This window comes from Budorcas taxicolor, chromosome 16, assembly GCF_023091745.1.
Source record: "Budorcas taxicolor isolate Tak-1 chromosome 16, Takin1.1, whole genome shotgun sequence".
Taxonomy (NCBI): Eukaryota; Metazoa; Chordata; class Mammalia; order Artiodactyla; family Bovidae; genus Budorcas; species Budorcas taxicolor.
This window is the reverse complement of record NC_068925.1, coordinates 67,107,581-67,126,709: the sequence shown is the minus strand read 5'-3', so window position 1 is coordinate 67,126,709 and position 19,129 is coordinate 67,107,581. Positions and strand designations below refer to the sequence as shown.

General features: G+C 35.4%; 1 protein-coding gene across 1 annotated transcript in view; it reads right to left on the bottom strand.

Annotated features, from left to right (window-relative positions):
* Positions 1-19,129, bottom strand: part of SWT1 (SWT1 RNA endoribonuclease homolog) — a 97,215-nt gene that overhangs the window by 58,834 nt on the left and 19,252 nt on the right. The window contains exons 9-11 of the mRNA XM_052654077.1: positions 10,017-10,110; positions 1,965-2,110; positions 327-490 (exon numbers count right to left, since the gene is read on the bottom strand). Of these exons, the coding sequence (XP_052510037.1) occupies positions 327-490; positions 1,965-2,110; positions 10,017-10,110 (404 nt within the window). The remainder of the gene's footprint in view (positions 1-326; positions 491-1,964; positions 2,111-10,016; positions 10,111-19,129) is intronic.

The following is a 19,129-nucleotide window of genomic DNA, read 5'->3' as shown; positions in this document are numbered from 1 at the left end:
CACAATATAGACATTTTGATGCAAATAAACTAAAAATGAGACATTTTCTTTCAATTTAAGCTCCATGGAGGAAATGTCTAACAAATGGTAGACACCCAATAAATATTTGTTCACTGAGAAAATGAATGATAAAAAATAGTCCTAATCTTTAGGAAATGTCCATCAGTTAGTTTTTAAAGTTATTCTAAAAACTTCAAGAAAAATATTATTGTGATATCAATTATTACAATAAAACATTTATTTTATACAAAGTGTATTTCTTAAAATAAGGCAACAAATCTTTAGCAATAAAAAAGAAACCTTTAACTAAGCATTCAAATAATCACCTCCATCCAGAGGTTTCCAAAAGCAATTTTCATTTCTGTTTCTAATATGGAAGATAAAGCTGTTCCAAGAGATCTTTCGAGATCAGATACAATCTTTTCAAGTAGAAGGGGTAGTCCAGAGTTTGTAGATTCTTCCTCATAGCTCTCCTCCAAAGGTGTTGTTTCTTCAAAACAAATAGTTACAAGCTTTATTTAGGACATTAATAGTAAATATTTTACACATATAATTAGTATTTGGCCATAAATAATAAATACTTAATGGATATAATTAGTATTTGAATCTAGAGAAGAAATGAATATTTTTAAAACAAGATTTTGGGGAGTTCATGGTGGGCTATGGTTAGGATCCAGGCTTTCACTTGCCCTGGCCCTGGTTCAATCCCTGTTCGGGGGAACTCTTGCAAGCCATGTGGCATAGCCAAAAATAAATAAATAAAGAGTATTTAGAAATATTTAGTATAGCTGTTTTTAGATGCAAAACATATTACATTAGTAAATGCTTTATCTTTTTGACAAAAGGCAATGAAATGTTTTTACTAAAATAGAAATTTGAAAGAAAAAAAGGAATTTGAGAAATGTGTATATTTTAACCTTACATTATTTAAAAAATTAAAAATTAAAAAAATTCTTTACATCTATTAATATTTATAATAGAAAACCAAGAACTATGGACAAAATGTGTTTACTTCCAAAAATCATAAACATAACTCACAACAATAACTTGTCTTGAAAAGACTAGAATCTCTGACTTAACTACCTGTACACCTTCACCTTCTAATATTAGTTTTGATTATTTTCATTTATATTATTTCATTATAATTACTATTTTGACACCTACAAACAACTGCAATTTCTTTATGGCAAAATTCAAAATATTAAGGGGATTACCTCTTTGAATATGAAGTAAAAATTTAAAATGTCAGTAATAAAATGAGCAAATCAAAAGCATATTTCCCTTGAAAAACTATAAAGTAGAATATTCTGTAACTGCCTCTAAAGGCCATTTAGAGTATTATGACAAAGGAAACTTTATTACCAAAAAGGTCAAATAAGCAACAAATAAGTAGCATATATTCAAATGAATATATGAAGCATATGCATATGCTACTAAAAACTTCAATAATTATTTTTTCCTCAGAAGGAAATGGTGAGATATGTTTTTAAATAATGTGTATATTAGTTTAAATTTAAAAACATTACCCCTAGAGTCCTTCAAGTCCATTACTGTTTTACTATGTTAATAGAAAGTTATGAATATGAAAGTAATGTTAAGAATAAACTATTTTCCCTATCTCAAATGGATATTTCTTATAGCTACCATTAATTTAAAAGGTATCCTCTGTGAAAGAAAAAATAGGATTCACATGGTGATTACAAATATATAAAAATGTATATGAGTGTACAGACAAAAATACAAATTAATTTGTAACAGTATATATAGAAGGCAATCATGTATGCTTTTTCTTGGATCACCATTATAATATTCATTCATTTCTACCATTTATGTGTCAGCAAATACTCCAAACAATGTTTCTTTAAATGTACAAAATAAAAATCTACCATTAATTCCAACTGTTGTCAATATTCTTAGTACACAAAATAAGATATACTTCTAATTATTTGTAGTAAGAATACTACCTGCTTTCAATTGTTGTTTAGATATACAAGGCTGATGACATACATCTGTGTTCAGAGATAAGTTTAATAACTCTGCACTCAATTCTTCTTTACTGAGTGACTTCACACCACTTATTAGGCCTTTGTTTCTTAAATTTCTATCATCCCTAGGTTGGATTAGGAGGAAAAAATATTTTATTTTTTATAAGACAAATCGTATGGCAACTAAAATCACATGGAATCTAATCAGAGGCTGGTGATTCTCAGTACATATATTAACAAAGGATAATTTTTTAATGCAGAAGATAAATTATCACACACTAGAGGCATATCATCTTAGCTTTTGAGAGTAATTATTATTGCTACATATTGAATGTTTTCCTGGTATCAGGAACTATGCTAAGCACTTTATATATATCAATCCATTTAATTCTCACAACAAACTTCTTAGGTAGGAGTGGTACTAATTTTTATCCCCATTTCACACATAAGAAACTGAAGTATAAAAAGGTTAAGTAACTTGTCCAAAGTTATACCCGGTAAGTGGGAGGAGGATTTGAACACAAGAATATGATCATCCTAGGAAAAATAAGCATTAAGAGCCATAATAAAATAAATGATTTACAAAGGGTAGACAATTACAAATTTATTTAGAGTGGGCCTAAGACAAATGACCTGCCTCTTGAGAAACCTGTATGCAGGTCAGGAAGCAACAGTTAGAACTGGACATGGAACAACAGACTGGTTCCAAATAGGAAAGGAGTATGTCAAGGCTGTATATTGTCACTCTGCTTATTTAACTTATATGCAGAGTACATCATGAGAAATGCTGGACTGGAAGAAACACAAGCCGGAATCAAGATTGCCAGGAGAAATATCAATAACCTCAGATATGCAGAGGATACCACACTTATGGCAGAAAGTGAAGAAGAGCTAAAGAGCCTCTTGATGAAAGTGAAAGAGGAGAGTGAAAAAGTTGGCTTAAAAGCTCAACATTCAGAAAACTAAGATCATGACATCCAGTCCCATCACTTCATGGCATAACAGATGGGGAAATAGTGGAAACAGTGGATGACTTTATTTTTCTGGGCTCCAAAATCACTGCAGTTGGTGACTGCAGCCATGAAATTAAAAGATGCTTACTCCTTGGAAGAAAGGTTATGACCAACCTAGACAGCATATTAAAAAGCAGAGACATTACTTTGCCAACAGAGGTCCGTCTAGTCAAGGCTATGGTTTTACCAGTGGTCATGTATGGATGTGAGAGTTGGACTATAAAGAAAGCTGAGCACCGAAGAATTGGTGCTTTTGAACTGTGGTGTTGGAGAAGATTCTTGAGAGTCCCTTGGACTGCAAGGAGATCCAACCAGTCCATCCTAAAGGAGATCAGTCCTGGGTGTTCACTGGAAGGACTGCTGTTGAAGCTGAAACTCCAATACTTTGGCCACTTGATGCGAAGAGCTGACTCATTGGAAAAGACCCCGATGCTGGGAAAGATTGAGGGCAAGAGGAGAAGGGGACGACAGAGGATGAGATGGTTGGATGGCATTACCGACTCAATGGACATGGGTTTGGGTGGACTCTGGGAATTGATGATGGACAGGGAGGCCTGGCGTGCTGCGGTTCATGGGGTCGCAAAGAGTCGGTCATGACTGAGTGACTGAACTGATGACTGAAGACAAATGATATGAATTTGCTATATGCTGTAAGAAGCCAGGATGATTAGAAATAGTGGATATAAGACCAGTTTACCTGGCTACAGAGAAAGTCAAGAACATTAATAAATGGAAAGAGATTAAAGGGCTTCAGTGCAGAAATGACATCAGATCTGTGTTTACCAAACTGTTGTTCTTGAGACTAGCAGGCTTCCAGCTTCTGTTAATGGCAGAGTAGCTTGGTCAGACTAAGTTCCCATAGAGAGAATTAGAAAATCTAGACCAGAAACAACAACAAAGGCAAAATCTATTTGAAGGCACTAAAGAGCAATAAAATGAAAGTAGAAGGTGGAAGGGAATGTACACTTAAGACACAGACACTGCAAAGGTTAAGAGCACACTTTTCTATCTTTTTGCTTGAGGGCATTCCCCAACTTATCAATGCTTTAGGACAGAAAGTCAGAGCCTTTGTGGCTTGAAATGTCAGAAGGCAATGTTAGGTAGCACAGGCCAAAACATATGGACAGTTAAGGGGAAACTGAAGAAGGGTGGAAATCACAGAGTTGAGTCCTAAAATCTGCATATAAATTCAACCCAGGAAAAAAGCAATATACTTCCAAGAGACACATCAATCAATAGAACCAGACTCAGATATGAGACAGACGTTGAATCTGACAGGAAATTTTAAAGAATTTAGATTAATGTGTTAAAGGCTCTAATGGAAAAGGTGCATGCATGTGTGCTAAGTCTCTTCAGTCGTGTCCGACTCTTTGTCACCTTACGCACTGTAGCCCACCAGGCTCCTCTGTCCTTGGGACTCTCCAGGCAAGAACACTGGAGCAGGTTGCCAAGCCCTTCTTCAAGGGATCTTCCCCACCCAGGGATCGAACCCACATCTCTTACAGCCCCTGCTTTGGAATGCAGGTTCTTTACCATTAGCGCCACCTGGGAAGCCCAACAGAAAAGGTGAACAACATGTAAAACCAGACAGAAATTAAAAATGCCTTCAACAAGCTCCTCAGTAGACCCAACACAGGTGAAGAAAGACCAAAAATTAAGACAGGTCAAAAGAAATTATCCAAACTGAAACAAAAACGAAGAAAATGTTAAAAATATATATGTATAAGAGCTGTTGGACAATATCAAATAGTCAAATATATAGGCATGTATTAGTTGGCTATTGAGTGTGTAACAATTTATCCCCAAAACTTAGTAGTGTGAAAAAAACATTTATTATCTCACACAGTTCCTAAAAGTGAGGGATCTGTGAACAGCTTGACTGAATGGTTCTGGCTCAGGGTATCTCACAAAGTTGAAACATACTATTCCCCAGTGTTACAGTCACCTCATGATTTAATTGGTGCTCATTCATGTAGCTATTGGTAGGGCTTAGCCCTTCACTGGCTTTTGGCTTGTGGCTTCAGTTTCTCACCATGTGGGCATCTCCACAGAGCTATTCACAGCATGGAGTTTGCTTCCCCAGAACAACTGATCCAAGAAAAAGAAACAAGAGTGTGCCCAAAAAGGAAGTGCCAGTGACATACCATCACTTCTGATGCCTGCTATCTGTCACACAGACGATCAACCCTGGTACAGTGTAGGAGAGGACTACACAAGGGAATTAATACTAAGAGGCACAGGAATCCCCTGGTGGTCCAGTGGTGAGGACTCTGCACTTCCATTGCAGAGGACTTGGGTTTGATTCCTGATTGGGTAACTAAGATCCTGCAAGTGGTACAGTGCAGCCAAGAAACAAAAACAAAAAGATACCAAGAGGCAAGGAATCACTGGAATCATCTTGGAGGCTGACTACTACAATGTATTAATAATTCTGTAATACCAGAAGAAGAAAAGAGGGAATGGGGCAGAAGAAATATTAAATATTTAAATAAATAACAGCTGAGAATTTTCCAAAACTAAAAAATGAACACCAAACCACAGATCCAAGAAGCTCAGAGAACATCAAGCAGGATAATTTCCTCTCCTCTACCACAAGCATACAGGTTTCCCAGGTGGCTCAGGTAAAGAATCCACCTGTCAATGCAGGAGACACAGGTTCAACACCTGGGTTGGGAAGATACACTGGAGGAGGAAATGGCAACTCACTCCAGTATTCAGAGGAACCAGACAGGCTACAATCCATGGTGTCACAAGGGGTTGGACATGTCTGAGCAACTAAGCATGCATGCCTGGATCACAAACATACACACAAACATGTGGTACATCTGCTGCTGCTGCTGCTGCTGCTGCTGCTGCTGCTGCTGCTAAGTGGCTTCAGTCGTGTCCAACTCTGTGCAACCCCATAGACGGCAGCCTACCAGGCTGCTCTGTCCCTGGGATTTTCCAGGCAAGAACACTGGAGTGGGTACATCTGCTAAAGACTGCTAAAAACAAACTGCTAAAAAAAAAAAAAGACAAAGAAAAAATCTTGAAAGCAATGAGAGGAAAAAAAAAAAAGACCAAAAGAACATTACACACAGAGGAAGAAAATATTTATCCAGACTTCTCATCAGAAATCAAACAAGTTAGAAGAAAATGCAGTGATACCTTTAAAATACTCAAAGAAAGAGAAAAAACAAATCAACCCAGAATTGCATATCCAGTAAAATTATACTTCAGAAATAAATGAGAAATAAACACACTATCAGACAAACAAAACCAGAAAATTCACTGCCAACATACTCACACATGTCAAAGTTGTTTAGGCAAAAGGAATACGACCAGAAATCTGGCACCAGACAGAAACTTGGATTCAAATAAAGAAATAAAGAATGCTAAAAATGGAGTGCAAGAGAAAAGCATTCACTTTCTTATTTTTAATTCCTTTAAATGACAAATGAGTGAAGCAAAAACATTACAAAGTACTGTGCTATTGTTTCTGTAAAAGTAAAATATGTAATAATGATAGCAAAATGGATGGTGGAGAAATTCAAAGCATATTAAAATACTTATACTACACATGAAGCAACATAGTGTTATTTAAAGACAGACTTTGATCAAGTAAAGATGTATATTATAAACACTAAGGCAACCATTATAAAGTTTTTTTCAAAAAGGTACAAAGTCAATAATGGAGATAAAATGGCACCACAGTTAATCCAAGAAGAAAAAAAAAAAAGGAAAAGGAAGAAAAGAATAGCTGAACAAATGAAAAATAATTAGTAAAATGGTAGATTCTGATCCAACCAATTAAATGTGAATAGTAGAAACTCATCAATTAGACAGAAATTGTCAAAGTGGAAAAAAGGAAAGTATCAATTATAAGCTATTTACAAAATACTTTAATATAAAGATATAGATAGGTTAAAAGTAAATGGATGAAAATATATATATTATAAATACAAAGCAAACAACACTGGAATAGTAATATTAATATTAAACAAAGGAAACTTCAGAATCAGGAATATTATCAGGAACAAAGACAGCAATTAGACAATGAGAAAAGTGTCAGTTCTCCAAGAAGACTATCCTAAATGTGTATGCCTCTGACAACAGAGCTTCAAAATTCATGAAGTAAGACAAACAGAATGGAAAGGAGAAGCAAACCAATAAATTACAGTTTGGAAAGTCAAGACTCCTCTGTCAGTAATCATAAAATAAGTAGACAGATAATCATTAATACTAAGGTTACAGAAGACCTAAACAACACTATCAACAAACTTGACCTATATGAAATTTATAGAATACGCGACCCACAAGAGCAGAATAAATTCTTCTTAAGAGCACATAAAACATTCACCAAGTTAAGATTTTATTCATGGGCATAAAACCAAGTTTAACAAATCTAAAGGAACAGAAATCATATAAATTATGTTCTCAAGTCATGTAACAGAATTAAAGTATAATCAATAAGAAGATAACTAGAAAATCTGCAAATATTTGGAGTTAATTGCACCAAATATCTAAAAAACCTGTGGGTCAAAAGAAAATCATGAGGGAAATTATAAAACATATTTTCTTTAATTTATTTTTTGGCTGCACCACGGCTTGCAGGATTAGCTCCCCTACCAGGGATCAAACCCCAGCCCCAACAGGGAGAGCACTGAGTCTTAACCACTAGACTGGACCACCAGGAATTCAAATTATAAAGCATATTAAATTGAATTTAAAAAATAGTGTATCAAAATTTGTGAAATGCAGCTAAGGCAGTGCTTAAAGGGAAATTTACAGAAGTCTCAAATAAATTATCTTAGCTTCCACCTCAAGAAACTAGAAAAGGCACAAAACGGGGATGAGCACATTTTCTGGGATAATGGAAGTGTTCTATATATCAAGAGGGATGTGGGGCTATAACCAGGGTATCCATTGCCACACTGTATAGTTAATATTTGGGCATTTTAACATTATACAGCTTCCCTCAATATAAAAAGAACTATATAAAAATTATCATATCGTAGGACAGGGAGTAGATGGAAATATAAGTTAATAGAAGTGTAGAAACTTGATAATTATTGTAGCTGGGTACTTAGGAGTTTATTAACTCTTCTTCACTTTGAACGTTGTTGAAATTCTTTATAACAAAACTTTTTAAAAGTTAAAAATACCATTTTTTTTTTGAAATGAAGAATATGGAAGTAGAGAGCATAATGGATCTTAGAGAAGAAAAGGAAGAGGAAAAATAACATCACTTGACATAGGATGGTGGCAGAGTAGGTAAAGAAAAGAAGATCACACAAGACCTGCTATTTGCCTGACTAAAGATTATGAAGGAAAGGCAGAAATAAAAAATGTCTCCAAGGTTTCTGGCTTTAGCAAAATGGGTAGAAGATGGCCTTTTTTATTCAAATGGAGAACAGTTTAGAAGGAAAGATTAGGAGTTCATTTTTGGAGAGGGCAGGTTTCAGATGTCTATGAGACATCCAAACAGATATCAAATAAGTAGATGAATATATTAGTCTAGAGTTTAGAAGAGAGATGTGGACTGGAAATACTAACTGGAGGTTGCTGGCACATACTTAAAATTAAAAATGTGAGTAAAGCACTTAGAATGAGATATAGTACGTAGTATTTATAGACGGTTTCTCCTATCACTGCCATTATTAATATTAATGTTAATTATCATCTCATCATCCCTTAAAGTAGTAAAAATATATCCTCACATTAAGTATGTCTGACTTACACAGTAAGTATGATTATCACACTTAACAGGGAAAAAACAAAAAAGGCTTGTCTGGAACATGACAATGCCAGAGGTAAAAGTAAAGTTTGACCACAAAATTTCATTTCATTGAAAACTGTTAGATCTGTTCATTCCAAAACAGTGACTGCAGAAATAATGGAGAATTGATTAAATCTCACCAATTTAATTTTCATTCTAAGTGGAACAAAAAAATAACAATTCTCTCAATTTTAGCTTATCTCAAATTCAAAATGATTAACATATTACTAAATCTATTTCAGCCCTCAACAAACTCCAGGATGATATATTATGTCCTAGATTAATACATAATTTGAAGGTAGAGACGGAAATCTGTTTCTTTTTAAATAAAAAAAATAACTTTATCTTTGAACACAGCTAAAATGGTAATTGGCAAGCCTCTCACAAGAAAAATCTAAGAGCCAGTCATTTCCATAATCACTCCATTTCAGAGAATTTAGGCATGATCATGAACCTGTAAAAACCCCAATCTGAAGTGAACACAATTCAGACTAAAACTACAAACTAAAATTGGTCTTATCAGTTTCTATAGAGCCTTTTCTCATACATGATAAATACAATTTGGCAAATAAAATTTGCTACTTTTACCTTAGAACTAACTTATGAATATATTAGTTTGGAATGGAGGAATGGAATGGAAGGAGGACAGGAGGAGGAGGAAAAACTCTTACTGAGATAATTTTATGTATGAGGCACACTTCCAAGTCACATATGTATACTTTTTCTGATTAAATACTCACAATATCCTCATAAATGCAGGTATTATTATTCTCCCTATGCTTCACACATAAGGAAACACATAAAGAAACATTAAGCAGCTTTCCAAGGTCACAAAGCTGGTAAGTGGTAGACCCAGAATTTCAACTCTTACTCTGTTATAAGCACTCAGGATATAACTACAACATACATTAGCCTTTCCCAACAAATAAATTAATTAACCCTCTTGCCTCATGACCAAAATGTAGATTTTCATTTCTAACTATTTTACTGGGATATTAAATTGACTCTCCCTTGCTTTTTCAAAAGTTTTCTGAATATCATATAACTTAAGTTGAAATGAAACTTCATGAGATTCAAATCTCATTCCTCTATAGTTTGTACATTATAAAAACGTGAGATATAACTGAATATATTTACTGGGAAATTTAGAATAGTATATATGTCTTTGATCCTTGGTATGGTCATTACAGTATGATTTTTTAAAATTCTTTAATAGAAATTGCTATTTTTAAAAAAAAGTAAAATGATTGTGAAACTCACGTGCACAAAATAACAAGAGAACAAGGGAATAGTTCTTGGTACTGAAGACAGCATTTTAATACACGATCATCATTGTTCTCATCACTCAATCCATCTGCGAATTCAGCAAAAGCAACAATCAATAAGCAAACTCAAAATCTGAGAACTGTATAAACAATTTGGGCCATATTTACAAATTGAATCATCTACAACAAAGAAAACTTATTAAATAAGAGGAGGAAGATAAAACACAACAAAAACAATGACCTGAAAATTCTGGATCTACGATTCATATATTTATGGGTTTAATTAACTGATAGTTTATTAAATTGATAGTTTACTAAAACAGAAGAGAATATGCCTATTAATAAACTCAAAGGACAGTAGGTTAAAATACCATACTAGAAACCAAAAGCTATGAATTCTAGTCTCAGTTCAGTCATTTAAGAGACTATAAGCAAATTATATGATTATATTTTGTTTCATATTAACTTAAAAGAGGTCAGCAAAATAATGAGCAATGGTTCTACCAGCAAGAGAACCACTTTCATGTGCCTGCTTTTTCTTAACCTCTGCTGCTGCTGCCGCTGCCAAGTCGCTTCAGTCGTGTCCGACTCTGTGCGACCCCAGAGACGGCAGCCCACCAGGCTTCCCCCTCCCTGGGATTCTCCAGACAAGAACACTGGAGTGGGTTGCCATTTCTTTCTCCAATGCATGAAAGTGAAAGGTGAAAGTGAAATCACTCAGTCATGTCTGACTCTTAGCGACCCCATGGACTGCAGCCTACCAGGCTCCTCCGTCCATGGGATTTTCTTCTAAGCAATAACATTTAGAGAGAGATGTACAGAAGAAGACAACATGGGCACTAGGAAGAGAATACAAAAAGTAATTTCTAACAAATGTTAGTATGTAGCTGATATTCTCTAAATCTTGAAGTATGTAATAAGTTGTGTGTGTATATGAAAAGAATGTAACATGTAGAAAGAGGACGAAAGATATAATTTTTATAAGTCCTTACACTACCTGCCTCAAAATTCCCTGGGGTACTTATTAATAATATAGAAAGAAGCACTACACCCCAGACCCATTTATGGATAAGAATCTTTGAAGCCTGGATCCAAAGACTGATTTAAGCCCTTGCCAAGTCTCTTACACACTGAAAGTCAAGATATGCTGGCCAGTGAGCCTTAACTTTTTTCCCAGATTATAACATTTTTCTCCCCTCAACTTTTAGCCAATATCACCGAGTCCTCTAAACTTTCAAATTAGAAAACTCATTCATGCATGCAATAAACATTTTTCTAAGGTCTAAGCTGCACCAGGTCCCTATGCTTGTCAAAAGACAAGCTCTTTGGGGCCTCACCGTCTCATGGCGAAGTCTAGACAAAACTCAACTGATCTCATAGCATGAACCTGAGAGACATATGACTCAGTTCTTTAATCAGACAACCAGTAAGCCAGACAGACATATGTTACAACAGCCAATTTTCCTACTTTTAGCTCACAAAGTAAATATCACAATAATGCAAAATGGGCAGCTCAAAATCAGTGGTTAACTTTAGCAACTCAATTTGACCAATCAAAGGAGGTTTAGAGCATACAGTAAGCACACTGCTCTAAAGGTATCAAAGTTCATGATTACTTGTTCTGTCACTTTTTTCTAGAATACACAGGCCCAGAAGGTATACCTAAAATTATAAGAATATTCATGAAATATTTTTACCAACAAATATTTTTGAGTACTTGCTCAGGAACTGTTCAAAAATGAACAAAGACTCTGGAAACAGATGATCTGGGTTTGAATTCTTCCTTTCCCATTTACTGGACATGCAATAATGGGCAAATTGCTTAAGAAGGAAGATTAAATGAGAAAATGTATATAAAACACTTGGCCCAATATGTGGTGATACCAAGTGCTTAAGTAATATGTTGATTACTTAAGAGTTAGCGTAACTGTATCTCAACAGCAATGACCTCTATTCACATTTGACATCAAAATAACTACTGTATAAATTATAGTTAATATGATATTTAGCATATTAGTAGAATTAAAGCTTCTCAACAGCAGGCTTTGTATGTCTCATTCACTGCTGCAGCCTCAACAGTTAGAACAGTGTCTAATACAAATATCTTGCAAGTAAATGATTCAACAAAAACGTAATAAAAGAAAATATAAAAATGATGAAACAAATGCCTGGTGTAGCAGGTGTCAGATAACGTTATTTTTACCTAATTATAAAAATAAATAATTATGGAAAATCTGAAAAATTCTGAAAAGATAAAGAAAACTAAAATATCTCATAATTTTATCAGCTCAATATTTCTCTAAATATATACACAGAATCTAAGGGACTTGGGATTGTAATCTATATTCTTTTAAATCCTATTTTTGGTTTTTTGCAAGTTAAAATGAGTTCATTAGTGTCTGTGATCAATGCAAAGAAACAGAGGAAAATAAGAGAATGGGAAAGACCAGAGATCTTTTCAAGAAAATTAGAGATACCAAGGGAACATTTCATGCAAAGATGGGCTCAATAAAGGACAAAATGGTATGGACCTAACAGAAGCTGAAGATATTAAGAAGAGGTAGCAAGAATACACAGAAGAAAAGTACAAAAAAGATCTTCACAACCAAGATAATCATGATGGTGTAATCACTCACCTAGAGCCAGATATCCTGGAATGTGAAGTCAAGTGGGCCTTAGAAAGGATCACTACGAACAAAGCTAGTGGAGGTGATGGAATTCCAGTTGAGCTATTTCAAATCTTAAAAGATGATTCTGTGAAAGTGCTGCACTCAATATATCAGCAAATTTGGAAAACTCAGCAGTGGCCACAGGACTGGAAAAGGTCAGTTTTCATTCCAATCCCAAAGAAAGGCAATGCCAAAGAATGCTCAAATGACCGCACAATTGCACTCATCTCACATGCTAGTAAAGTGATGCTTAAAATTCTCCAAGCCAAGCTTCCGCAAAACGTGAACTGTGAACATCCATATGTTCAAGCTGGTTTTAGAAAAGGCAGAGGAACCAGAGATCAAATTGCCAACATCTGCTGGATCATGGAAACAGCAAGAGAGTTCCAGAAAAACATCTACTTCTGCTTTATTGACTATGCCAAAGCCTTTGACTGTGTGGATCACAATAAACTGTGGAAAATTCTGAAAGAGATGGGAATCCCAGACCACCTGACCTGCCTCTTGAGAAATTTGTATGCAGATCAGGAAGCAACAGTTAGAACTGGACATGGAACAACAGACTGGTTCCAAATAGGAAAAGGAGTGCGTCAAAGCTGTATATTGTCACCCTGCTTATTTAACTTATATATGCAGAGTAGGGATTGGGGGCAGGAGGAGAAGGGGACGATAGAGGATGAGATGGCTGGATGGCAACACCGACTCAACGGACATGAGTTTGAGTGAACTCCGGTAGTTGGTGATGGACAGGGAGGCCTGGCGTGCTGCGACTCACGTGGTCACAAAGAGTCGGACACGACTGAGCAACTGAACTGATGCAGAGTACATCATGATAAACGCTGGGCTGGAGGAAGCACAAGATGGAATCAAGACTGCTGGGAGAAGTCTCAATAACCTCAGATATGCAGATGACACCACCCTTATGGCAGGAAGTGAAGAAGAACTAAAGAGCCTCTTGATGAAAGTGAAAGAGGAGAGTGAAAACAGCTTAAAGCTCAACATTCAGAAAACTAATAACATGGCATCCGGCCCCATCACTTCATGGGAAATAGATGGGGAAACAGCGGAAACAGTGACTGACTTTATTTTTCTGGGCTCCAAAATCACCACATATGGTGACTGCAGCCATGAAATTAAAAGACGCCTACTCCTTGGAAGAAAAGTTATGACCAACCTAGACAGCATATTCAAAAAGAGAGACATTACTTTGCCAACAAAGGTCTGTCTAGTCAAGGCTATGTTTTTTCCAGTGGTCATGTATGGATGCGAGAGTTGGACTATAAAGAAAGCTGAGCACTGAAGAATTGATGCTTTTGAACTGTGGTGTTGGAGAAGACTCTTGAGAGCCCCTTGGACTGCAAGGAGATCCAACCGGTCTATCCTAAAGGAGATTAGTCCTGGGTGTTCATTGGAAGGACTGCTGTTGAAGCTGAAACTCCAATACTTTGGCCACCTGAGGCGAAGAGCTGACTCAATGGAAAAGACCCTGATGCTGGGAATGATTGAGGGCAGGAGGAGAAGAGGACGACAGAGGATGAGATGGTTGGATGGCATCACCGACTCAATGGACATGGGTTTGGGTGGTCTCTGGGAGTTGATGATGGACAGGGAGGCCTGGCGTGCTGCGGTTCATGGGGTCGCAAAGAGTTGGACATGACTGAGTGACTGAACTGAACTAACCCAATAGGACTGATATTCTAACTAAAAAGGGGAAATTTGGAACCAGACATGGGGAGAGAGAAGAGGATATAAAGAGACATAAGGAGAAAATAGCCATTTACAAGCCAAGAAGGCAGTCTGGAACAGATGTTTCTCTGATAGAGGTCAGAAGGAAATAATCCTAACACCCTGATTCTAGACTTCAGTCTTCAGAACTGTGAGACAGATATCTGGATGATTTTTGGCATTACTTTTTAGCTTCCATATAAAAGTGACACATGATATTTGTCTTTCTTTGCCTGAATTAATCTAAGAAATTTAGGATTGTAGTTTACATTCTTTTAAATATTATTCTGTTTAATATCACATCATTAACGTTTTTCAAAATTAGTATTCTCTCATTTGGCTATAGCATTATATGTAACATCTCCAACTGACAGACTGTTTCCAATTTCTTCCTGTATAAATCATGCTGTGAGGAACATTAAATATATCAATCACTGAATCTCTGATTATTTCTTTAGAATAATTGCAAGAAAGACAAATCATCTCTTTAGGCTTCGTAATAAACACTGATAAATTGCTCTCCTGAAAAGTTACTAATTCATATTCCCTATGCACTGAGTACTGTGTTCCTATCAAGTGCTAGGAAGAAGTATCATTCTAAACATAGGAGCAATAAAAATAAAAAAGGAAAATGCAAAAAATATATGCTAAAAATTTTTACACATAGTTCAGTTCAGTTCAGTTCAGTCACTCAGTCGTGTCCGACTCTTTGCGACCCCATGAATCACAGCACGTCAGGCCTCCCTGTCCATCACCAACTCCCGGAGTTCACTCAGACTCACGTCCATCGAGTCCGTGATGCCATCCAGCCATCTCATCCTCTGTCATCCCCTTCTCCTCCTGCCCCCAATCCCTCCCAGCATCAGAGTCTTTTCCAATGAGTCAACTCTTTGCATGAGGTGGCCAAAGTACTGGAGTTTCAGCTTCCATCATTCCCTCCAAAGAAATCCCAGGGCTGATCTCCTTCAGAATGGACTGGTTGGATCTCCTTGCAGTCTAAGGGACTCTCAAGAGTCTTCTCCAACACCACAGTTCAAAAGCATCGATTCTTTGGCGCTCAGCTTTCTTCACAGTCCAAGTCTCACATCCATACATGACCACTGGAAAAACCATAGCCTTGACTAGACAGACCTTGGTTGGCAAAGTAATGTCTCTGCTTTTGAATCTGCTATCTAGGTTGGTCATAACTTTTCTTCCAAGGAGTAGGCGTCTTTTAATTTCATGGCTGCAGTCACCATATGTGGTGATTTTGGAGCCCCTCAAAAGAAAGTCTGACACTGTTTCCACTGTTTCCCCATCTATTTCCCATGAAGTGATGGGATCGGATGCCATGATCTTCGTTTTCTGAATGTTGAGCTTTAAGCCTACTTTTTCACTCTCCCCTTTCACTTTCATCAAGAGGCTTTTTAGTTCCTCTTCACTTTGTGCCATAAGAGTGGTATCATCTGCATATATGAGGTTATTGATATTTCTCCTGGCAATCTTGATTCCAGCTTGTGCTTCTTCCAGCCCAGCGATTCTCATGATGTACTCTGCATAGAAGTTAAAGAATCAGGGTGACAATATACAGCCTTGATGTACTCCTTTTCCTATTTGGAACCAGTCTGTTGTTCCATGTCCAGTTCTAACTGTTGCTTCCTGACCTGCATATAGGTTTCTCAAGAGGCAGGTCAGGTGGTCTGGTATGCCCATCTCTTTCAGAATTTTCCACAGTTTATTGTGCTCCACACAGTCAAAGACTTTGGCATAGTCAATAAAGCAGAAATAGATGTTTTTCTGGAACTCTCTTGCTTTTTCGATGCTCCAGCAGATGTTGGCAATTTAGTCTTTGGTTCTTCTGCCTTTTCCAAAACCAGTTTGAACATCTGGAAATTCACGGTTCACGTATTGCTGAAGCCTGGCTTGGAGAATTTTTGAACATTACTAGTGTGTGAGATGAGTACAATTGTATTGTTTGAGCATTCTTTGGCATTGCCTTTCTTTGGGATTGGAATGAAAACTGACCTTTTCCAGTCCTGTGTCCACTGCTGAGTTTTCCAAATCTGCTGGCAATTGAGTGCAGCACTTTCACAGCATCACCTTTCAGGATTTGTAATAGCTCAACTGGAATTCCATCACCTCCACTAGCTTTGTTCGTAGTGATGCTTTCTAAGGTCCACTTGACTTCACATTCCAGGATATCTGGCTCTAGGTGAGTGATCACACCATTGTGATAAGCAGTTAACAATATTTAAAACAGCAAACAGGAAAATATTTACCTTTAACAAAAAAGGCTGACTAGATGTATTTCTTCTTTTGTGAATTACCTATTAATAATCTTTGTCAATTTAGGGAAATACTTAGTTTTTCTAATCCATCTGTATAACTTTCTCATGTAAAAAGACACAAAAGACTTATCATCTATTCCAAACATTAAAGCATTAAGCACTTTAATACAATTAGCTCAACCAATCTTCAAAATCATATTTTCAGCCAGAGGTCATTTCCCCCCATTTTATTTACTCAGTTTCCTCACCTTTAATTTTCTCCAGGTCAGCTCAAAAAACTCACGTCAATCAGATTTCAAATCCTATCCTCATCGTAATGCATACTACATCAAATAAGTACAATTTTGAAAAAAGGACAACACTATAATTATTTTCAACTAAGTCTATTAATAAATAGACTATTTCCATTCAATTTGTGGCATGTTTCTTTTTTTAATGGAAAATTCCTGTCTAAGAAAAATACATTTATAATACTCAATGATTACATAAAACAAAATAATACATCTATATAAGCAATTATTAGAGTTAGTGGCAAATGTGCTCAACAGATGTAAAGCATAATTAAAGACTGTTTTGTTCTTGCTTTTTTCCAAACAAGTATTTTAATTTTATTCAAAAATCCTGAATTAAATTTTTTATATGTTTCAATTCATCATTAGAATGTAAAATATAATTTTACTATGATAAAAATGACTAAGGATATTTTTAAAGGAGATCATAAAATCATTATCAATAGAATAAATATATTAAGTACATTAGATTTATATAAACAATGTTTCAAACAATCAGTTTGACAGATAACAATGATATATAAAGGATTTATCTGACAAAGACAATTACACAAATAATCTATAAAGACTAATCTACAATCTTGTAACTAAAAGCACAATTTAGCAAAATTAAGACCAGATAGTATCAAATTGAAGCATTAAAGGGAAGTGTGGTTTTCCAGGAAGGCCCAGAACTGAAGCAGCACAGAAGTGTGAGACTACTACTATGATTCATCCTCCTTAATAATCCTAAAAGCATAGGCTGAAGAAGTAAAAGCATCAAAAAAAGCACATAAAAATTGAAAAGTCAAAAGACACTTATAAAGTATCTATAAATAATAAATGTGGCCAAAATATCTATTAGTTTTTCTAAAATAAGTCTCAAAGTCAATCTATTGAAGGAATAGGTATTCCATCCAGGACAAGTTCTTAACATCTCTATGTCTCAATTTCCTCATCAGCAGAATAGGTCTAATAAGAATATGTTCCATAAGTACCGTAAGTTTTGAATGAGATAGTAGCTGTAAAGTACTTAGAAGAGGGTCTGGAGAATAACGGCCATACCAGTGTTGTCTATTACTATCATCATCTATACAATTATACACTAAAATATAATTTTTATCACCTAACAAGGAAAAAAATTACGAGTGAAAAAAGTTCTCACCTCTTCTTAAGGATTGGAGGTTTATTGAAATGATGGTTTAGACAGAGGTTTTGTTATAGTGTGGCTGTTTTTTTTTAAAAGTCCTATCTGTTAGCATTATATACCAAAGTACTACAGGAGTTTCAGGAGTTGGGAGAGAAGGTGAAAAGGAAATGACAGAATGAAAGAAATTCTCACCAAAATGTTGAGAATCACTGAAAATGAGTGAAAAGCACACAGGGATTCATTGTATTATTCTACCTGATTCTGTATTTGAAGGTTTTCATAATAGAAAGTAAAAAAAAAAAAACAAAAAAACCTAAAACATTCAATTTAATATAATACGTTAAAATATTTTTAGTATTTTCTTAACTCTAATAAATGATTTTTTTTAGTGGTTTCCTTTAAAAGCTCTTAAACGTCACATGACGTTCCTACTCAAAATGCATAAGCATTGTATTAGAATATACTAAGAGCTAATAATTATTTGTAAAGGGAATAAATAAGGGAATTAATGGTAGAGGCCCTTTTTCTTCAAAGATTTAAGACTAAACAGCTGTGCCAAAAGCCTTCTCAGGATTAATATCATAATTAGACTCATCTTAGGATAAATTCTTTCATATCTTATGGTGAATATGGATACAGCAAACAACATAAATTCATGATATTTAAAATAATACAAATCTACATATACAAATAATTCTGAGTTGGGAATGAACAAATTTTTAAAGAATGAAATATATCTTTTAAATGTAAATATAAACTCTTCAGAGGCAACTGTGTTGCTTTACAAAGATTTTTTTACCAAATAGTTATACAAAACATGAAGAACACACTTTGGTTCTAAGACTAATTTTTAAATGTCTAAAAAAAAACCCCAAAAAAACTAATATAGAAAAAAATCAAGAGAAAATCTATAGATCTCTATTATAAAAAAACCTCCTTATTATAGGTTCTGGCAAACCAGAGGAAAACAACACCTATCTCTGTATTATATTAACTGCATGTAGTGGTGACTAGGGGCTTCCCTGGTA